The sequence below is a fragment of the Puntigrus tetrazona genome, chromosome 24 (genome assembly GCF_018831695.1).
Source record: "Puntigrus tetrazona isolate hp1 chromosome 24, ASM1883169v1, whole genome shotgun sequence".
In the NCBI taxonomy this organism is placed as follows: domain Eukaryota; kingdom Metazoa; phylum Chordata; class Actinopteri; order Cypriniformes; family Cyprinidae; genus Puntigrus; species Puntigrus tetrazona.
The window spans coordinates 18,804,055-18,827,742 of record NC_056722.1 but is presented as its reverse complement, the minus strand read 5'-3'; the positions used below and the strand labels follow the sequence as shown (position 1 = coordinate 18,827,742).

The window sequence follows — 23,688 nt, the reverse complement described above, 5'->3', positions numbered from 1 at the left end:
GGGGTTACTCTGTACCTTTGGCGGCATGTTTGCTTGCTTGCGTATTAAACGAACTGCGTTTGATTTTTCTACGTTAGACATTGTGGATTTGTACGCTTTTTGTATTAATACGATCCTTTGTGGATACCTGGATTTGTTTGCAAATTGGAATCGCACCGGAATTGCATCTGTTTTTTTTTTTTTTTTTTGGATTCGTTTTTCAGTAATATAGTTTTCTTTTTTATTTAGATTTTTTTTGTTACAGTAATAACACACTTATTATTATTATTATCGTGTACATATTTATGCATTGTATGTAAAAGTGTTTTCTCTATTTTGGTATTAAACTTACATTTTCATCTTGAATTATTTGTATTCTTTTTAAAGAATAAAATGCTGCGTTCCATTCGGCAATTTCGATGCTGTTCGACAGCAGCTGCTAGATGTAAAAATCTTATTTTTAAAAAGCTTGCTTCTGAGATCTGCTGTCACAGAAAGACACAAAAGGTTTAGAAAAGATGTGGTTCAGTGCATTCGTTTGCATTAATGTAATTAGAAATGTTTCTTTAAATACAGCCGTTTTGTGGCACCACAAGGCATCTGGATCTATTAAGCATGTTTTGATTTAATATCAGATGTGTTTTGCGTTTTTGCGTCCACATTATTTTGTGCGGTGTGCAGATTGTTTCGAGGCAGCGCGGAATATCGTGAAGCCAACGCGAGGAGCCTTTAATAACTCTTGAGACATGTTCTGCAGTAAGATTGGCTGAGGCTTCTCCTAGGGTCGACAATGTGTCATTTCCATGAAGCCAAATTGCCCACTGCCTATATGATATTAATGTGCAAATCAATATTTCAGGGATTAAATTTCCCTTCTTCATTTTTTATGGTTTCTACCTCAATAAGTCTCAAGTCTAATAGAAGAGGCTGGATGATTTAAAATCCGCCTCTGCGGAGTGGCTTGCTACAAGCCTATCACAGCGTTCTGCTGTTCAGTACCGAAACTCCTATGGCAACGTGCAGAGGTTGACTGCCACTGCTTTGTGACATTAAGACACCCAATTTGGCTAAAAGGCTGAGAGATGACTGCGTGTTCGGTTGAATGCTAATACGTAGTTATCCCGGTATTGATAGTTGTAAAAGAGAAGCCCCATTCAAACACACACACACACACACACACACACACACACAAACAAGCTGATGTTTGCATACACATGCATGTAGAGACACACACACACACACACATATAATATATGCACAAAATTGGCAGCTTCCATCGCTGCTGATATCAGTTTCTTCCCAAAATGCTGCAATATACCTTTTTTTTTCTGTGAAGGCCTTGTACGGGGTAAGACGGGGAAATACGGTTTCTATTTTCGAATGTGGTGATATGAACCATTTAGAGCACCAAGAGCTTCAATTCACCGGAGCACGGCTTGTTATTTCATTGCAGTCGTGGAAATTCGTTGTTGGTCAGCAAAACTGAGAAGAAGCAGGAAAGATTTTTTTTTTCTGTTTTCTTTAACCCTGACATTATCATAGTCCTCTGAGCTTTCTGCTGTCTATCATTAGGTGTTTGTTTTTTATTCATCTTGCACCATCTGGGCTACGCTTCACAGAGCGGCAAGAATTTTATGTGAGATATAATTTTTTTTATTTGGTCTCATCTTAAACCTTTGAACAGACCAATTTAATTTCGCCAGGACAGAAAGAAAAAAAAAATGTACATGGTGCAGGACAAAGGCCTTTTTAATCTGAGTGCGGCTGTATGATTTCTTTTAAGATTCCCTGTCTGTTACGATTTCAAAAGCTTAATGTCGTTGTGATAAGATATTGTCCGTTTTTTGTTTTTTTTTGCTGTCATTTTCTTGAAGTGCTTTTGAATTTTACATCAAGAACAATTTATTTTAGCTCTGTATTTTATGTACTCAAATGTCAGTGCTTGTTGTGGTTTCCCGAGCACATTAACTGTTTAATAACCTCTGTGTGTGTGTGTGTTTGTGTGTGCACTCCTCATAGATAGCATTGAGAAAACTGTCACATTGTTGTTAGAGGAACTATAGGGCTTTTGTTGTGGGCCCAATTGAATTTGGTTCGGAGGATGCAGTACTTGCCCCGGTCCGCAGAGCAGTGGGTGGAAAGCTGAGAAGTCAGGAGCTGGCTTAATGTATTAAGGGGGGCCTTTTTGTGTCAGCCCCGAGGCATTTCTGAGGCAGAAAGAGCCTCCCCTGCTTAGAGGCTTTCTGAAGGGTTAAACACTTGGATGGGGTTCAAGCTCCATAGCGCCTAGGGAAAGTGCATTTGAATATGTACAAGTTTCATGTAATTAGGACTTAATTTTATTAACATATGCAAATTGTTAACTCAGAGGTTTGTTCAGCTGGTGGAGATCAGCTGAGCACAAACGGCTCATTGTTCCTGGGGCAAATAATGGATTTGGAGTCGGACGGTGGCAACGCATAACCAGCTATCTAATTTAAGTCGTACCATGGCGAAATTTCATTAGTAGCCATGGAGATGGGGTTAATTGTGCTGACTAATGGCCCTGACTGTGGCGGTGGCCCCCAAAAAACAGCAAAAGCACGACGACTTACTTAATCTGCCTCGCGATAACACTTGTTTAGACACGTTTCCCTCATGTGCGAATTTGCATATGCAAATCCGGGGTCTTCCTGATCTCATTCGTCATGTCGGGCTGTCAAACGCGCAGAAAGACAATGAAAGCGAGAGCGAAGGCTGTTGCTGATCTCACCACAGAATGGGCAGCATTATTCAGGCCGACAACATTCTTTCATAATTTGTTTCTGATTAATAGACCAGACTGAGGCTCGTTCTGTTCAGGGCTTTTTGCAAAGAGAAGGTCAGGTCAGAAAGAGTTTCCACAGCAACTAAAGATCTATTCTTTTCCCTTTGGCTAATTAAATCACATTCTTAAGGCCTCTCCACTTTTTTTTTTTTTTTTTTTTTGAGGAGAGTGGAAGAGGATGGAAAAAAAAATACTGTTGCAGATAATCTCTAGTTTCCTTCAGCTATAGATGGGGGAAGCCTGGTGCAGTGCTAGTTCTCCTGAAGTAATCCTGTTTTTTGACAGAAATGTAAACTGATATAATTGCTTTTCAGGAAAGGGAATGCAGGGTTTGTACAAGTGTAAAAAGCATCGGAAAAGGATTAGCATTTTTTTGCATAATGCACAGCGGCTTTGAATGGGGCACTGAATGGTTGACTGAGTGACTTAGATGAAAGCGAGATGGAAACGGTGCCTTCTCGTCCTTTCTTTCCAGGCCCCGCTTGTCCCCAAAGATGTTTGTCGAGGACTTGAGACAACAGGCACAGGCTTCATATTCCTGAAGCCTCCCAAGATGCCTGCAGATTTTGTCATCATGTGAAGTAATATGTATGATAATGGTGTCTCTCAACTGGTAAATAGCAGCCCGTATGCTTTATTCAGTAGTGTTCAGGCACAATAGCAGAGCTAGGGAGTGGATTTTGCAGAGATGGGATTTCTTTTTTCCTCTAGTGTCCTCAATTTAAACAGGAAAGGTTTTGATTGAACGCTAGAAATGTGTGTTGTACTTCCTTTTTTATTTCTTTTTGTTCTTTTACAGTCCTCAATATAAACAGGAAGGGTTTTGATCGAGAACACTAGGAATATGTTTGTAATCCTTTTGTTAAAACATTCCAAGCCTGAATTTTTGTGTGTGTGTGTGTGTGTGTGTGCTTGTGCATGTGTGAAAAATAAAACGCTTAATACGGCGCTCATATATTATAGATGAGGCGTTTTGGAGGACGGTCTGATTCTAGCTCTAGTTTTTTGTTTTGGGGGGGAAGGTGCCGGTGTGACGTGAGCACCGCTTCCCGTGATGTCAGCGTCACTGACATCGCGATCTGTTAAATGAACGCAAGCTGCCGCCAGAGACGTTTTTTTCCGTGTTTTGTTGTGTTCTGCGAGGCCTTGATCATCTTTCACTGACCTTTTATAGACTAGAGCTATCCTTTCATATGCAAATGATTAAGGGAAAGGAATTGTAGCCGGGATAAGTGCTCACAGGTTATCACGAACAAAACGATTATTCTTCTTTTCTCTTCTGTTTCTTTTTCCCGACCATTCCAGGGGTGAAAAGCAAGCAGCTTTGAGTCGATTGTGAAAGGTGGCGATGTCAGTCTTTTTAACCCTGGCTCCAAAGAAAAGGATACACCGTGGATGACGCTTCACGTCTGTTCATTTCAAACAAGGCTCGCAGTTAGACAAGTCATGCTTTAGTGTCTGGTTGAATCAGGCGTGTACTGACAAGCTCAACCAGATGTTGATGCGGGCCCGGTTGCCAAGTGAAACTTGTATGCTGTGGATTGTCCCCCTTTCCGCCCCCACCGGCCCTCGAGATGTGCTCTCCTTGCTCCGCAGCTTGGATGTAGTTAAAGCGTCTCTTCCTCTTCCGCGACTTACACCGCCATTCCCCCCGATGTGTGAGAACACATGACTGATGAGGACATGGACATTTCAAACAATCGTAAGGGTTGTTATGAGAAGGACTTGTTATCGTGAGGAAATGTAATTTTTGTCCTCATTGAGAACTTTCATTTTTGAGCGCAGTTATCTAAATGTTTTTGTTGCTGTTGGTCCTCTGCCAGTCAGGATTACATTACTTTTACTGTCAGCTTGCGTCTCATCGGAGAAGGGGATTTTTCCCCTTCGTATTCTCAGGCCTTCTTTGGTTTTTTGTGACGCCTTTGCTACAGGATATTAAAAAAGAGGGGGAAAAAAAAAACAAATCTAACTAAAGCAACGTTTAGGCATTTCACTGGAAAAGGCGGTCATGTATGGAAATCAACAGAATAGACCAAATATTGTGTACAAAGTCTTTTTGAAGCAACAATTTAGGTTACAGAAGAATAAGAAAAAGAAGAGCAGGACATTTAACTTATGTAAACGCAGCTGTGTGCATATAGCCTTTTCTGAGCCGGTGAACTGCGTTTTGACTTCACAAGTTTTTCAGATACATACGTAGTCATTGTTGCAGACTATTAGCAGCTAAAGACCAAAAGGGATATTTTTTGAGCAGGTAGCTGTTCTTTTGTATGAATTTAAAAATATTATATTTTAGCATTTGGCCGTCTGTTTCGTTTTTTACAGACGTTTTTTCGAGATACAGTGCGACAAGGTGATCTCATGTGAAGATTTGTGTCTCTTTAGATCACAGCAACCAAGTGTGCATTAAATATCATACAGAGGGATTGTCATATTGCGCCAGCTGTTGTAAAGCACCTCATTTCATGTCCAAGTGCAATTATTTGGGGAACGGTTGAGCTTAACTGTGACATCCTCTTACGGTTTCTCCCTCAATATGTCGATAAAACTTTACAGGAGCTCCATTCAGACAGATGTACACTCAAAAATGGTGCGCACCCTCGTTGCCGATCTCAGCTGGATAACAAGCCCATTATTAGTCGTCGAGAGAGGGATGAGACCATAATTGAATATGTATGACCGGTAGTGCCTTATGTAAACAGATAAATGAGAGCCTGCCCTCATGAATATTCATGCCGCTTAGTTCATCTGGCCCTGTGATGAGGATATTAACATGGCTGTTCCACCTGTGTGTATGTGTATGAAGAAAAAGCAGTTTTCCAGACATGACACTGGCCCAGTGTTTGTGTTAGTCCAGAGGCTGAGCAAGAGAAGTCCCCGGAGAAGTATTTGGTTAATGCTAGACTTCTCATATCCTGTCTCGCTCTGGTCTGGCTTGTGCGTTGGAATCATCTTTAATTATTTGCTTTAAAGGGGGTTAGACTTTCCATCAGTGCAGATGAGTGGCACGGACTGAAGGCTGGTTTTGTGTGGGCGCTCGAGGTCCCGACGTGGGTCGTCGTCTTTTTAGTTTTAATGACGTGTAGCGAAGGAACGAGATTAAATGCGCAGCTAGCGGAGCTCACGTTAGAAAATCGTGGTCACGAAATAAAAAGAACAAAGTATTGCATTGAGCCGAGAGAAGAAAGATAATGGTGTCGTCTGTATTTTGGGCTTTTGAAGAAACAATGATTTTCTGCCTCACCTTTTTTTTTTTCTGAGGGAGATTTCTTTTAGTTTTATACGGAGACAATGGGGAGCCCTGCTTGCCGTGCCCATAACCATTTAAGTTATGGACAATCAAAGAAAGTGTAATAAAAAAGACCTATGGAAAGCGTATGAAAAAACCATTAGGGAAAATTGAGGTCCTTTGGGGTGTTTCATATAAAATCAAATCAGAGGCCTTTGCGAAGATCAAGCGATGCATATGAACAGTGGACCGGAGGGCTGTTAAATCTGACGATGGATGGGGGCTAGACGAATATTTGAGAAAGCCCAGATTATTTTCCATTTAATGCCTGCGAGTCTGAGATTTGTTGAAACAAATGTATATGTGCCATTTCAAGCGCTCGCATCTGGGCTTTGCATTTCAAAACACTCCCTCACCGCAGCTTTATGCTTATTACTGCATGGCATTTGATAGCAAAACAAATCATTCTTCCCCCTGACTATTACCATTCAGAGCTGTAGGTATAATGTGTTTTCTTTGCTTTAATTAGTTGGCTGTTATGCTGATCCAGAGCTTGTTTTCTCTTCTAGGTTGTCATTGACCTTAAAATACCCCCAGTGTCTTGTTGAGGCCTTAGCGATCTGAAAAGCATAACACAATGTGGCCTTCCCCGCTGCAGCTCGCTGATAATGTTACAGCCGGGCCAAAGCGGCCCATATAGGCTTTCAAATGGCGTAAGTGGCAATAACCACAGACTCTTTTAATGTTTCTCTTCATTAGCACTTCTCACGGATGTTTTTTCGGTCTCTTGCCCTTTTCATCTGAGAAAGAAACAATTTTTGGCTCCCTTATAATATGCCATTAAATTAATGATTTTTTTAATGAGTCAAAAAAAAGGATTAATCATTTTACTACGCGCGTCATTTTGTCTGGTGATTGTAGGAAGCAGACGGAGCGACGTGACTGCCAGATTCGTCGAAATTAACTTCGAAAATTGAATCGGTAGTTTGCGTGACATTCCGTTTATTTGATAATGGAATATTGTGGCCCTAATTTCAGCTCATTCTAATTACATCTGACAGTTGTTTGTTTGGAGTGAAATCCAATTAAAGTGTACACTTTTCAAGCGGAATACTCCGGTTCCTCCTTAAAGAAATAATGACCCCATGATGGCTCTGAAAATAAATGTTTTTTTGTGGGCATACAAGGGTAAACTCACAACAGCTGTCAGAACAGAGTTTGTTTAAAAAGCAAATGCCTTTGGTCTAAAGTTCATTTGGAGAGCTCTCTAATTAAATATAGGCCCAAACCTTAAGTTAATTAGTAATTCTCTGGCTCCAGAAATTAGGCAGATCTAGAGCACGATCTCTTGTACTGCCATATAAGGCATTAGGGCCTGCACGGGAGAACTTAGTTAGCAGTAATTCATGCTTTAATAGATTGTTTGACATGTTTTGTGAAATTCCTGCGTGAAGAACGCTAGGGTTAGCGCATAGCTAGCGGCGCTGGAATGCATGCAGGGATACCTGGCCTGTGATTATGTTTATAATACTAGATAATTACAGGACCGGCAGGCTGGATGCTCCGTCTTTACTGAGCAGCTTGAACTTTAAACTTTTATTGTTTCTCGGGGAAAATGACAGCACGGAAAGGTCAAAATCTGTGCACGAAAAATGGGCTCTCGTTCCAAATGGCGCCTGCTTACCGCTCCCGGCCCACATGGTAGCGTGTCAAAACATTCATCAGGTTAAAGTTAGTTAACAGAGGACGACCGTAGAAATATAACACCTGTCCGACAGGCTTAACGGGGTATATTTTTAGATGGCTTGTTAAACGGTGAATTCACCCCCTCCCGTGTGTTTTTTGGAGGTGAAATATGTGGCCTGTGTTTGACTTTGTGTGTGTGTGTGTGTGCGTGTGCGTGTGCGTGTGTGTGTGTGTGTGTGCGCGTTTGGTCCATGCACCCATCTTTTCTATGTAAGCCATGTTTGTAGGACTTATTTGAAAGCAGCCAGCACAAAGCATGTGATTACATGAGCGTCACTCTTTCGGACAACTTCAATTGCAGGACTGATGTTTTTTAATTCCGCTTTATTTATTTTTATGTATTGGAAGGGGGCAGCGCTTTCAAACAGATGTGGGTAAAACTACGATTTATGTAACTGGTAAGCGCTTTCATATTGTATGTATTGTACTCCACGAGAACATGTTTGACCAGTAGATTAATATTTATTTAGCACAGGGAAATCAAGGGATTAGTCAGTCATCATTTTAACTCTAATCCTGCTCGGCAAAAACTAGACAAAGAGGGTGATTACTGAACACGGACTGGCAAAGCTACAATTAGATTCTCTGCTTTTCTTGTTGAGAACGGGAAAAAAACACACACACAACACATACGCACAAAGGGAAAACGCTCTGAACTTTTTTCCCCCCCTCCTGCGAAGAGGGGAAAAAAAAAAAAAGCAAAGCAGAAAGCAAACATATTCATCACTCGTGCTTGTGCGGACAGCAGAAAGATCACGAGATGAATTCACGTCAAGCCAGTGAATCAGAGAAAACAGCTCTAATTTTAGTCAGTGCCTCCTCGGAGATATGCGCGTTTCTAGTGAGTCGGTGTGTGTTTAGTCATATTCTCTGTCAGTGCCTGTGCGTGTTTGTATTTGTTTGTGTGCCATTACTATAAAGAGGAAACAGCATATCTGCTTTACTAATTAAGCCGTAAGACTCACCAGGGGCGACGCATTGATTTGCATCTGGCTTATTTCTCTTAGCAAAACACACACGGCAAATATGCCTGATGGGTCTCAGGTGGGCAAACTTGCGTGGTTGTCTCTGTGACGCTCTCTAACTGTTGAAGTTAACTTTGCAGAGCTGAAGCCAGAGAGAGAGAGGTGGGGTTAAGGAGATGATCTGCTGTGTCACGTGGACACGGGCACCAGAGAAGATGTGAAACCAGATGTGGGGTGAAAAAAAGGCTAAAGAGGAAGACTAGTGGGGAACCTGCCAGCATACGTTCCCCTTTCCCCTCCTTCTCTTTTTCTCAGTTGAAAAAGAATGTTAATGATTTTTTTCGCCCCCCTGCGCTCCTCCAGAGACACAGCCTCATTGTTTGTCGCGAGGACCTTTTCTTTCAAACTTAATTACCTTCTCCCCTTTTTTCGGTGACTTGGACTGAAAGTTTGCACTGTGTCGGGAGAGGTCGTCACACATTCTTTTTACGCTCCTTTTCATTAATCCGGGGTGTGCAGGCATTTTCTCTCCGTGTCGGGACGGTAGGGGTGGGTAATGGAAGAGCCTCGGAACGATCCGCAGGAAGCTTAAAGCCGGTTAATGCAGTATAATAGTCTGGACATAGACTGGCCTTTGTTTGTGCGGTTCATTTCGAATCAGGCGTAATTAACTCCAGAGTGTTTCCAGATTGCCAGCGAGGAGAAATTGCAGCCTTCTCTGCTTTGAATTGAGAAAAGACATTAGCTATGTAGATTATGTTTCCCTTTGATACCGGCCTCTCCTGTTAAAAGTTTTCGAATGGGAGAGGGAGTCGTATAAACCCAGGCACTCTTTTTTTCCCCTCATTTAAAGGGTCTTTTTGAAGTAATTTTGTATGTAAAACTCACGTCACGTGATGCGTGTTTTTTTTTTTCCAGTTTTCTTTCGTTTTTAGTACAGTAAGATTTTAGAGATTTGAAAACGGGACTTTTTTCGCGCTTAACTTGTTTTGTGCTTCAAATCGTTTGACTCTTTTGTTAAACGCCAGCCACAGAAAGGTAATTTGTACAACAGCTAAATAGTCGTCTTTTTGCTGATGTGGATTTGCCACACCCGACAGTAATGATATGTTGCGTATTGAAAATGAGGCCCTTAAATGTGGTTATGGCACAGGGGAGATATCCTGCTTCTACTGTTACACCTCTGGGCATCGACGGGGTCGGGAAAAGCCTTTGTGAAAAAAGGGTCATGCAAAACCGCTTTTTTTCCCCCACTCCTTTTCTCACTCCCCTTTGCAATTCTCTCTTTTTTTGGACTTAAACAAGAAAGAATTAAGCCTCCTGGTGTCCTTGGAGGCCAGAGAAGCTCTTGATGTTTGGATAATACCACTTTGATGGATTTTTCATCAGTTCTTTCTGCATGGCAACAAATAAACAAGTATAATTAGACTTGTGAAGGCCCATTCATGCCTTTGTTAGGATTAGATATATGTGCAGTTTGCATGCTGTGACTCTCCTTTGTCTTTCCCTAACTCACTATGACATTTTGATAGAGGATTTGGTGTTGAGAAAAGCCCCAGCAGAGGCTGAGGTGACCTTTCCTAAATCGGATATAATTCCGAGGCGTTTTACCTATTTTTCCAGGTTTTTTTTTTTTCGTGCTCGTATTGCAGTTCCACTTCAGTAACGCGTAACACATATGTGCACGCTAACGTTTAACGTTTGTCTATGTCTCAAAAAAAAAAAAGGACGACCTGAAAAACTATTTAGGGAAGAAAGGGTGAGTGAAATCCTTTTTCTTGTGGCTGGGTTGGTTCAGGGGGAGTCTTAGCACTCGGGTAAACCTAGCATTCCTACTCCATTATTCCCGTCTCTTGATCAGATCACATTCTTTTTAATCACTTCACAGGCAGCGTCTCCACAGAGAACCGAGAGAGAAGCCGAGACAGTCTTAATTAAAAAACAGAGGTAGAAACACTGTTTGCCATCTTTTTCTTCTAATGGGAACGGGAGCCATTTCCATGCAATGAGATCTGTCCTCATTGTTTTGAGAGAGCGTTCTTTCAGTTCCAAGAAAAAGAGCTTAGTGTTTGTTTTTTTTTCCTTTTTCTTTTTGTAGCCTTTGCTTTTTAGACCGAATAGAAGGAGGGAAAGTAAGACAAGAGAGAAAAGCTGTTTCACAGTTAAGTTACAACACGTTGGAGGAATTATAGAACGGTGTATAGAAAAAGGTGTTAACAGAGGAAAAATGCAGTCAAAAAGAACATAGAGCCCCTTTTAATAGCAAAGTACGTACTTAAGACTAGTTTCTGCCTTTTGGGTGGAAAAGCGAGTATGTTAACAATTGAGATTGAGCTGGTTTGAAGAAAGATGCCTGCATATGATTCTTTTAAAGTCGTTCTTGTCAGGCATCTTGAGCGCTTGAGGATGTCTGGATAATATGCAGTGACTTTGCAGTAGCAAACAGTGATTTATATATTTATTTTTGTGAGAAGAAATTGATGGGCACACTTAAGTTACCGGGCTGATTGTCAATGAAACGCCTTCTGATGCAAAATATCAATATGAAAGCTAGAGGTGCTCTCAGCATCCCCGGATACTTGCCTCGTATCAAAACAAGCGTAGCTCTGAGCTGTTTAGCTCTTTTGTGCCTTGCTTTATAATTCATAGGCATGTAATGATTCACATGCATAGCCAAAAATGTAGAGACACAGGCAAATCCAGAGGAGGCATCTCTCTCAGCACTTCAAGTGTCAAGAAATGCATAATTCATCTCAAACTGCGCGTTTTATGTCCGGACCCGCATTAACTGATGTTGTGTGTTAAGATCCGAAGGCAAGCAACAAACACGCACAGTTGAACACACAACCTCTGCATAAATTCTATTTTTCTGCTACCTGAAAGAAAGAAAAAAGAGAATGAGGAAGCCGGTTGTATAATTACAGCTTCCATATTGTATTTGATACCCTTTAAAGGCTGAATTCAAACAGAAACAAATCACAGGCAGCCGCTGACAAGGTAGACACATGAGGGAGAGTGTGTGTTTTGTGAAGGTTGCTTGTTTTATGATGTGCAGTGGGTTTTGTGTTAACGTCGTTGGAATGTTGTGTGCGGCTCACACACTCACCCAGCGCCCACAGGCCCTGGAGGCACAGCTGCTGGCTCTGTGATCTTACACCGGGAGATGCAGAAATTATCACAGGAGAACACTGTAATCTAGCCCTCGCTTCCCTGCCAAACGTGTGTTTTTGGAGACGTACATTCCTCTCGGCTTGCATAAATGACCCCCCGCCCCTCTTCGCCACTGCACACATACACACCTTTTTCTTTTCTTGTGTGAAGCTAATTCTAATAGGTGCTAATTTTGCACTAATTGCTGCGTAGTTTTGCTCTCAGGGCATTTGGGAGCAATCTCAGGTCTTTATTTTCACAGCAGTGCATTGTGCAGATCACCCCCACCATTTGTTTATTATACAATTTAATTTTAACTTCATTAATGTGATTGCTTATTTGCATTATTAGCAGAAGTATCCTAATTCTTTATTTCTCTATGCGTAATATACATATGATATCCCAAACATGTTTATCCAAGGCTTAATTTAAATGACTCTCAATATTGCTTTGTATCAAAACAGGTATCTGCGAAAAAAAAAAAGAATTTGCACAGAGCTATGTGGAGAGGGCATGGCTGTAATTGTTGTTTAATTTTGCATCATCTTTTAACCTCGTTTCCATTTAGAAAAAAAAAACGCTTTTCCAAATTGCATTGTGTTCGATAAGCTATTATCAGATTTCCTATATTCTTGAGAATAATTAGAAAATAAAGCCTGGCGCAGCAGACAGGGCTGCCGTTTTAAAATTCTGGGTCTGTCTTGAGTGTATTTCATTTTAATTGAAAGCACAGCAGTTGCAAGCCCGTCATTGTTGGCCTTCACCACAAATCTCTAACTCTTCTGCACACACTGATATCACCCTTAAAATTTGGAGCAGCTGGGTTTTTCTTTGCTCTCTGGACCTCATTCGCCGAGCCTGGGCATGGTAGGCACATACGCTTTAGATCCAACTCTATTTCAGTGTCCAAGCTCTGTCCCAGTCTTTGAATCTGCATTGCCAGCCTTGAGAATAAATTGTCTGTGGTACAGAAGAAAAAAAGTATGATTGAAGGGTTTTCATCAGCAAGGTGCGCGTATGATTTGTGAAAGCCAGGAGAGACCCTGATTGAGGCAGTGACGGTTGGGAGATGGGCAGCCATCCAGGATAGATAACATCGCGATGGTATTTCAAATGGTGTGCTTTATGTGCTTGGGTTTTTGTGGGCTGCCAAGGATGAAAAATGAAAAACAAAAAAAGTGAAAAGAAATTGCGAGATGGCCCTCCCGGGGTGACTGGACTGGGTGTGCTAAATATTAATTTGAGTTTGAGGTGATTGTCGGAGAGGCCAAAGCGTGGGTTAGAATTTGGATGGCTGCTTAATCAGGGCTTGTTAGATACCTGCTGGGGGATCTCTCAGAGGGAAGATTTGGTGTAAGCTGATTTACTGAGTAACATAGGAACCAAAGAAATACCGCCTCTCTCTGCCAAAGTGGTCATGATTTGAATGTGGTTGTCCACACCCCTTTTCTTTGCTTATTGTAATTATATTGCAGTGATAAAGGGGCTCACAGAAACATTTGTGTGGGAGTGGTCTGATTTGAAGGGGAGTGCTGCACGTGTTATTGAAAAACTCTCCTACTTAAACCACTTTTTGTAACAATTGAAACCTCTTGTTAACCTCTGCTACAATCAATGGAGTGTCTGTCTGTGCATTTCAAAATCATATAGCCTTTTTTCTAGATTGGTCTCCTTTGCTCATTTTTGAGCTGATTTACGAGTAATTGCCGCACAGGAATGCTCTCTGTATCATCAAGGACAGCACATGCTGAAGATCAGGTGCGCCATCATTATACACGTTCTAATATGTCTTTGCTCTCTTTTGTTTTTTTATTTATGCAGGTCCCTGACAGGCTGGATGAAATGAGATCCCCATGTAGCGATTACCATGGAAACTTGTGATTCCCCTTCTCTCTCAAGGCAGGAAAATGGGCAGCAGATATCAAAGCTACGTGAGACGACACATCTTGATAATGAGGTGCCAGAGAAAGTCCCTGGGATGGAGCCTGACAAGGAAAACAGCCCTGCGGATGACAACCTGAGGACGGAGGAGAGCCGTCGAGAGATCGTGTTGGGATTGAGCACGGAGAATGCGATAGGTGCGGCCACTAAAGAGATCCCCTGCAACGAATGTGCCACTTCCTTCTCGAGTTTACAAAAATACATGGAGCACCACTGCCCGAACGCTCGCCTTCCTCTTCTGAAGGACGAGAATGAGAGCGAGGTCAGCGACCTTGAGGACAGCGATGTAGAGAACCTGACAGGAGAGATAGTTTACCAGCCAGATGGCTCAGCTTTTATTCTTGAGGACTCCAAAGAAGGTGGCCAGAATGCCCAGTCAGGGGTCAAAAGCCTCTTCTCCCCAGCACTGTTTTCAAACTCCCAAACTGCTGCCGGGGACAAGACTGAGCAGTCGGCCACAACCCCCATGTCCTTTTATCCACAAGTGATCAATACCTTTCACATCGCTTCATCCCTCGGGAAACCATTTACGGCCGATCAGGCTTTCCCAAATACCTCAGCATTAGCAGGAGATGGTCCTGTGTTGCACAGTTTCCGTGTCTACGATCTCCGACACAAGAGTGATAAAGACTATCTTACCATTGATGGCGCAGCCAAAAACTCCTGTGTGTCCAAAGATGTTCCAAACAATGTGGACTTGTCTAAATTTGATGGTTGCATTAGTGATGGGAAAAGGAAACCTATTCTGATGTGTTTCTTGTGCAAGTTGTCTTTTGGTTATAGTAGGTCATTTGTAACCCATGCTGTGCATGATCATCGGATGACCCTCAATGAGCAGGAGCAAAAGCTCCTTAGTAATAAATATGTCTCTGCCATCATACAGGGCATTGGTAAAGACAAAGAACCTCTTATAAGCTTTCTGGAACCAAAAAAAAACAATTCTGTGTTACCACACTTTTCTACTGCAAACTTTATGGGCCCTGATCCAGGCATTCGCAGCCTGTGGAACACCTTTCACATGGAAAACGGTGATTCCCTGCAGGCTGGTTTCGCCTTCCTGAAAGGAAGTGCCAGTTTGGCATCTTCTGCAGACCAGTCGCCCAGGAGTGCCCAGATGCCAAAGGCTGAACTAAACCTCGGGGTTGCGGCCACCTCAGCACGCAAGTCCCCTGTCGGCTCCGTGTCTCTCCAGCGTTCGTCGCCAGGGGCTGGGTGCAGGGATCAGGAGAGCAACTGTGAACGGCAGAAGGACGTTAGCACTTTGCATGCCAATGGTGAGCTCCCCATCAAAAGCGAGCCCAGAGATGCGGCCGACGCCGAGGAGGACGAAGACATGTATTTGAACGAGCTCGATGACGATGGCGTTTGTGAACTTGGGGATAGTACCAGTAGCAAAGATTTCCCTCTCTTAAACCAAAGCATTTCTCCTTTATCGTCCAGTGTGCTAAAATTTACTGAAAGGGGTACTACTTCCTCTGTGACTGTTGCCAATGACCTAGAGAAGACAAAGCAAGCTGCTGCCGGCTTGGACTACAGCAATGACTCCATGAGCGGAGGCAGCAAAGACGGCTGCGACTCCAATGGCGGCAGGGATGGCAGTCCGCCATCTCTTCCTCTCGACATGATACGGCGAGACGACGAAAGCCCAGGCCCTCTGCACCAGCATGCTGCCACTCCCAGCACCCCTGGCACCCCCGGCCCAGGAGAGGGCTCTCCTGGAAGTGGAATTGAATGCCCCAAGTGTGACACTGTCTTAGGTTCCTCGCGTTCACTTGGTGGTCATATGACCATGATGCACTCACGGAACTCCTGCAAGACGCTGAAATGCCCCAAATGCAATTGGCACTACAAGTACCAGCAGACCCTGGATGCTCACATGAAGGAGAAGCACCCAGAGTCTGGAGGCTCTTGTGTCTATTGCCGCACGGGCCAGCCTCACCCTCGACTTGCCCGGGGTGAGAGCTACACGTGCGGCTACAAGCCTTTCCGCTGCGAGGTGTGCAACTACTCCACAACCACCAAAGGCAACCTTAGCATACACATGCAGTCGGACAAGCACCTCAACAATGTGCAGACGCTGCAGAACGGAGGAACGGAAGCCATCTACAACCACGCTGCTCCTGTGTCCAACGCCACCCTGACCGGTTGCGGCACGCCCTCACCCTCCAAGCCTAAACAGAAACCCACATGGCGATGCGAGGTCTGCGACTATGAGACCAACGTGGCTCGCAATTTGCGCATCCATATGACAAGTGAGAAACACATGCACAACATGATGCTTCTTCAGCAGAACATGAAGCAGATCCAGCACAACTTGCATCTGGGCCTGGCGCCGGCCGAGGCCGAGCTCTACCAGTACTACCTGGCCCAGAACATCGGGCTCACCGGTATGAAACTGGAGAACCCTTCAGACCCACAGATGATGATCAACCCCTTCCAGCTTGACCCTAGCACTGCTGCAGCTCTGGCTCCTGGTCACGGTGAGTAGTTTTCCTCCTTGGATATGCTTGTCACTCACTTTCTTTTGTTCTCTGTCTCCTTCACTGACTCTGGTCTTATTACTCCTGTCATTATTGTGTCCTGCTTTCGACCTGTTCTGTGATTTGAGCTGCTATGTGAGAACATGTTTCCTAATTTTCTTAAGTTTAGCCCTCGTCTTAACATGGACTGTACTGTGCAGATTGCTTTCACACAACATACAGCAGCAGTTTTATTCTTTCACTTTGTCAGTCAAGACCAAACACAGCCTTTTCTGCTGTTTCTGAAAGCCGATGATACCCTTGTGCATTAAACTCATGGATCTTTACCTCCATACGTAGTATAAACTGACACATATACTTTATCATGTCAAGAAATGTTGTTTCCACAAAAAACATTGTCTTTCATCCAGCAACTCAGAAACTCTCATCTAACAAAATGCTATATTTGTACCTTGTCTTGATCTTGTGTAATTATTAAATTCAAAGCTTTTTTTTTCCAGGGGGTTGAGGGTATGAGAAATGGTCTAGTTTGCTTCTAAAAGTGCAGAGATCAAAGAACTAAATTACAATTAGATGTAAGATGATCTGTTTTTATCATTTTAATTTTTAGGACTAGTGTTGAGCCAGGCTCGTTTTATATTGATCAGTTTTGTGTCTTTAAAGAGAGAAGAGGAAAAAAAACGTGCCTGAGTACAAACTCAGGAATGCCTGGTAGGAGTAATTAAAGCTATCTGATGAGGGAGTTTAGAACTTGAAAGGGATGATTGTAATTGATCCTGATTCAATCCTATTATAGCTTTTTATAGTTAAGGCTTTATAAAAGCCATACTCCTTACTGGGGTTTTATTTTATCAAATCCTTTTGTATGGGTGCCCTACACCAGTCTCTCAGCTCCTTTTAAATTTCATTTAATAATAAAAAAAAAAAAAACCTTTTCTTTTTTTCTCCTCCCTGTAACTGTGCCCCACCTCTTCCCTTCACCCCCCACCCTTCTCTCTCTCTCTTTTTCCTTGTCTCTCCCTCTCTCTCTCTCCCTGCAGTAAATAATGAGCTGCCTGCGGAGCTGCGTCTTGCGAGTGGTCAGCTAATGGGTGATGACCTGTCCGTCCTCTCTGCTGGGGAGCTGTCACCTTGCATCAACGACCCGCTGCTGAAGCTCTTCCAGTGCGCGGTGTGCAACAAATTCAGCTCTGACAGCCTGGAGGCCCTCAGCGGGCACGTGGCAGCGGAGCGATCGCTTCCGGAAGAGGAGTGGAGGGCTGTGATGGGAGATGTCTACCAGTGCAAGCTGTGCAACTACAACACACAGCTCAAGGCCAATTTCCAGCTCCACTGCAAGACAGACAAGCACATGCAGAAGTATCAGCTGGTGGCCCACATCAAGGAAGGTGGCAAAGCCAACCAGTGGCGTCTCAAGTGCATTGCAATCGGCAACCCTGTGCACCTGAAGTGTAACGCCTGCGACTACTACAGCAACAGTGTGGAGAAGCTGAGACTGCATGCGACCAACCAGAGGCACGAAGCGGCGCTGAAGGTCTACAAGGTCAGCTATGCTTTACTTTGTGTTGAACTGTGTCATGACCCACTGTACTAGTTCTGTGTGTTCTCGGGTGTCACATGGGTTAATATTTACTTTTTGTTTAACTTTTTATTGCATTATATCTATTTTATCACTGTATTTCAAAGAGTCAGGCCATGGTCAGGAGACTACTGTACAAACAGTGAACATTTGTTTTCTAGCACCTTGTTTTTTTTTTTATGATGTCAGATGTCATTAGTCCAGCTTTAAATTTGATTTGGCCTTCCATGCTCTCCTTTTTTCCAGTTTCCTCTACTCTCTTTCCTGTAAAGACAGGAATATGCCAGTCAGCCTGTTTACACGATGCCTTTCAGAAATCAAACCTAATTGAATTTATGCCAGAAATATCAATATTTTTAACAGTTGGCCGCTGTGGTAGCGCTTCACTGAATTTTCACCTCAGAGGAAAGCTGCCCTATCAACCAGTGTATAACAACAAACATCATTTGAACAACTGACAAATTTTAAACACGTGACTGCGTGTTTATTAACATGCATGCATAAGAAAGAGAAAAAAGTTCATATTTTCTTTAGATCGTCCCTGTGTTTAACTTTTTTTTTTCTACATACAAATGATCTTTCAGACATTTCAGACATTCTCTTTCTGATTTGTGGGTCATATTTGACTGTTTTGCTCAAGGCCTAAGGCAGATAACTGATCCACAGAGGTGGGGGTTGAACAGAGGCCACTGCAGCCTCATCCTGTTCTTAAGTGCATTTGGGTGTTGACTTACTGGACTTGTGTGATTGCCTGAAACAATAATACTAACATCCTGAAATCATAGACCAGCATCACATCCCAGACACATTAGTGGACTCCTCTGGATAAACTGTATTAACTTAATGAGGATCTATTGACCAGCATTAGTCACTTTTGACTTGTGTGTGCTCGTAAGCCGGACTCAGCTGTATATTTAGAAAAGTGAATTTAGCAGCTGACAATGGCTAGACTGCAAACAAAATTGGCAGCCTTGTAATGATAGCAATAATGCGAACAATTCATTACTCTGACTCAATTACACACATAGTCATTCAAAAAGGGTTTTTAAAAGGAAAACACAACAACTGTCACTTTCACATCGAGAACCTCCTTAAAAAGAGTTGAGTCAGAAACAAATGTGAAAAAGGCCTTCTCGGAATAAAAAATGGTGGGACTTGTTAGAAAGTGTTAGAAATACAGCGCAAGTAACTGAACAACAAAGAGCAAATCCTCCAATGGGTGAAGTCAGCATGAGGCAAATAAAGGGCTGAAAGAATCGCATGTGGTATTTGGAGGCCTGGCATTAAAGACGCAGTCCATGGGAATGTTTTGAAATCCTTAGCAGTTTAGAAAGGGGTGGGGGGTCAGGGGGCTTGGCTAATTCTCTAAGCAAATAAAAAGGCTCCATGGCAACAGAGAGCATTTCGGATCACATCGAAAGACAAATAGATTGGAGATTAGAGGAAGAGAAAGGCCTAGCTTAGCTATGATCTTAGTAAGTCTGGCAGTAGATTTGTTTCTTCACGTGCACGTGTGGTTGGGTCACTGCCTGATTATTGACATGATTGTTTGCGTTCATCATGAAATGTTTAATTCGAGTTTACCTGTATTTTTCGCAAAAGAGATACATTTTTAAAATCTACACTTTCTTTTTTAGAACAGCAGGTGGCTATGTAGGGCATGTAGAATTAAAATACTCCCGATATTGTAATTTTAATGTTGAACCAGCATATACATGTAATCTAATCAAATCTGTAGTTTTGTATGGTTTTAATTAGAAGTAATTGCTGAGGTAAAAAACTGAAAACATTAGCACTGAAATGGATGCCCACTTTTGAGTTTTATTGGCTCCCACTTTAAGAAGTGTCAGAACAGGTGATGGGGCTGAATTTTGATTGCGAGAGAGGGGTGTCCATTTGACACACAGGGGGTGAGGGGGTTTGCTCTGGCTCTCTCATCTCTTTGCGCCCCCACCTTTACCCAGGGAGAGGGAAATCTGTTCTACAGATGCGGCTTCTAATGCTTTTGGCAGGAACCGGCCCGTTTCGCTCATGTATATTTGGTAGTAAATGTTGTAAAAAAAGAAAAAGAGGTTTCGTTATTTGACCAGAAAAACACCTCATCTTTTATGTTCAAAGGTGAAAGGGTAGCGTGCTAAAGAACAAAGTATTGATGACCTTTCCATATGAGCCCCAGAACACAAAGTATCTTTATAGCCCGAAATGATTGAGGATACAAACAAAAAGCATATTCAGTATTTTTATTGCAGCTTTGTACCTACATTTTTTTAAGGAGGGGAGTTCAGATTTTCCAGACATTAAAAAAGGCCTCAATTACATTAGCAGTGCAATGTATTTTTTTTTTTTTTTTTTGTGAAAGGCTAAGCGGTTTTAAAACTCCCAAGCCCACACCTAAAACAGCCTTGATTTTTTTTTTCACTGTTATGTTGTAATTCGGCTGTTAAAATAAATACAATACACATTCTTGACCTCGTAGTGTTTGGCTTTAGCTTACAATAATGATATATTGTCGTTATACAATTATCGTTAATAACCACTCAAATAAACGCAGATGTAGTCAAGTGTAAATCTGTCAGGGCCTTTCAAAGGCGGCGTAACGCTTGATTAAGAAACGGTGAGAAATGTGTTTTGCTCCAAAGAGCCGATTTGCACTGGGCACTTGGGTCATTTGAAGCCAAGAATGTTCATGGTCAGTGTGTTGGAAGCGGGGGGAAAGCCAGATACCAACCTGCACCTGTTCACCAGGTGGTCCTCGCCATGCTCTTCTCTTGTATCTCCCACTCTTTTTCCCTCCCCCTCTGTTTGTCTTTATTCCCTTCTCTCTCTGTACTTCCTCTCTCCGGAGGCTTCTGTGCAGCACATAAGGATGTCCAGTATGTATCCCCCAGTTGCGCGTCAGGAGCTATGAACTGCTTAATTACAGCAGCCACCCCCTCCCGAAGCATCCGTCATCAGTCAAGCAGAATTTTGTGTCTGTCTGGAGTCCAAGGCTCCATTTCCATATTTGTATTTTCTTCCTCCTCCTTTCTTTTTTTTCTCTCCTTGTCTCCTTTCTCCCCGTTTTGAGCCACAGGGGCCGTGGCACACATAATGCACCTCTCTCTGGCGGAGGCAGGCGGGGAGATGGAGCCGCAGCGACTGGCTTTCCGTGGCCTTGTCCCCAGGGAGAGGCAGATAGCCCATCTCATTATCCATGATACGGATGGCAACACCATTGGTCGGGGCAGGGAAATGAGAGGGGAAATTAAAAGAGGGGAGCAGAGAAAAGAGGGAGGAGGAGAAAATGCGAGAGTGAGGAGACTGGAATTTCAGATTTATCAAAGACTTATCCCAACCCCTTTTTTGACGTGTTTTTTTTTTTTTTATTATTCTCATCCAGAAGGTCAGTATTTCCTCCTCATTTCCCCCTTTTTTCTCTCTGCCTTTTGCTCTATCTTTCTAAAGCAAGATGGCTGCCGGTTGATGGGCACATTATATTACAGCACATTCATTACTGAAGGTCAGCCTCACTCCTTCTCATTTGAAAATCAAATGCCCCATATATATGCAGCTCAAATTATTGTCTGTCATTTCCCCCCGATCTGATGGTAAAATGGACAGGAGATTGAGTTGAGGGTATTTGCATAAAAAGCCATTGTGCTATAGAGGAACGGGGAGGATCTGTTTTGCATGCACCTTCATATAGCATCATCATCATCATTGGCGTTTTCCCTTAGCACACATTGCATTTTATTTTGGGTCTTTTTTCCACATTTTATTAATAAATACGGCTGGAATCAGACCAGCGAGCACCAAAAATTTAAATTCTGACATTTAATCATTCTCATGTTATTTCAAACCTGCATGACTTACTTTCTTCTGCAGAACATTGAAACACACACATGCATGCACATAAAACAAGATATTTGAAAAAAAAAAACGCGTTAGCTGGTTTTGTCAGTATAGTGAAAGAGTCAATTTGGTCCAAAACTTTCTGTGTTTCATTAAAGAAAACTCCTACAGGTTTGAAGCAATAATACAAAATGACATACTATTGGGTGAACTGCTGCTTAAAGTGCTTATTATTTTTTATAGATTTGGTTTATGTAACAGTATTTATTCTAACGCTGTCTTTATAATTAGACATGATCTAGAAAGCATCCAAGCCTGGGAGGATATGAACACAAAAAAAAAAACTGAAAAGTGGACATTGCCTGGTCTCAGCTGTTTGTCAATAAGAGCCGGTGCGCCACAGTACCAGAGGACTTTGCGCAGATTCAAACGGCCTTACGCAAGCCCTCGCTTTACTTTCCAAACGCAAACAAAACCACAGGCTCACAAATGCGTCCGTTTATCCACTTACTCTCTGCAGGCATAAAAGTATGTCAGCACTCTCTCAGCCTCCCTCTCTGACCCAACAGTGGGGCCAGATTATTCAGACGCTCTCGTCTTTCACCTGCACGCGGATTACAATGGGAATCTTTCAGGGGAGGGCGCGAGGGGGAGGGGGTATAATTAAAGCATACAGACAGACGAGTGTGGGTGCAAACACAAAGCCCAGGCTTCAGCTAGGCCCTGCTGTCATTAATCCTCATAGATATTAATAGGTATTTCTCCCATCATGCCCTCCCCGCTTGTAAGCAGATGGTCATCTCCACACCGGCCCCACAGGACTAACGTTTGCTGACGGACAACTTAAAGCATTGTGCCCCAGACACCCCTCTCTGTTCGGTTCTTTCCTGCTTTGCTGTTTTCTTTTCTTTCCGTCTTGCGAGATGAGTGGGGGGCCGCCATATGAGGATGCTCTGATATTAATAACCAGATGTGATCTTCCTGTTGGCCCTGGGTCAGAGAGGCCGGCCAGGTCAGGCCATTTGTCTCTGTGCAGGCACTGTGAAGGCTATTGAGGCTGACAGGTATGGGAACCATGGCAGGGGAAATAAGACTTACCGAGCCCTGAAGGGGAGCGTGGCACTCCCAGGAACAAAGAGTGGCAGGAGTTTGTCATTTTTAGCCCTTTCCTTTCTTTTCCTCGTTCTTTTCTCTTTTTTTTTTTTTAACCATCCTCCTTTTTCACTCGCCCCCTCCACCCGTCCATTTCTCATGGGATTTGGGCCCAGCTTAACAAAGGATGACTCACAGTTCTCTGATAAGGCCAGCCGTGGAAGGACTTGAATTGCAATAATATGATATTCTTGGTGAAATAGCTGGCTGAAGGTAATTAGCTTTGTTTTAACTCTCCAGACACAGACGGAGAGCAAACATATGACTTTGTCTGGAAAGCATTATTGGACAATAAATGTATGCCTGAACATCACACGTTCCCCTGAGGTCTCCTCTGTAACTCAGCAGAGATTTTTCTTCCACTGCTAACCTTTATTTTCCCGGTTATTTTATTTAAGTAGCTACACACGGGCTGCATGTTTAAAAAAAGAATCATCGTCCGGAAGATTATTAGGTCGGTCAACAATTAACGGCAAAGAGAGAGAGAGAGTTTGCAGAAAAGATTGGAATTAAGATCAATATTGACGTGTGTCGTTTAATAAGAGCCGCGGCCCAGAACGGATGCCCGAGTGAAGACAGAGCAGCAGTCATGGGTGGCAGTTTTTGCTCACATTAACAGACCTGAATGCAAGAAAGCATTCCTCAAGTAATTGATTTTAAACATTAGGTGCTCACTGAATAGATAAGTAGAGTGTGATATTCGATTACAGAGCAAAGAACTCATTTAACCTCCTGTTCTTTCCTGGCCAGGATTTCCAACACAATACGATTTACCTCCCCTTAGGTTCAGCAGGATTAGACTGCTACTAGTAATCCTTAATGCTTTGAAA

At 42.9% G+C, this 23,688-nt stretch overlaps 1 protein-coding gene across 1 annotated transcript in view; it reads left to right on the top strand.

The window, feature by feature from the left end:
* zfhx4 (zinc finger homeobox 4) overlaps positions 1-23,688 on the top strand; it is a 71,889-nt gene that overhangs the window by 2,345 nt on the left and 45,856 nt on the right. Inside the window, 2 exon segments of the mRNA XM_043226395.1 lie at positions 13,697-16,296; positions 17,337-17,839. Coding sequence (XP_043082330.1) covers positions 13,743-16,296; positions 17,337-17,839 — 3,057 coding nt within the window. The 5' untranslated portion in view covers positions 13,697-13,742.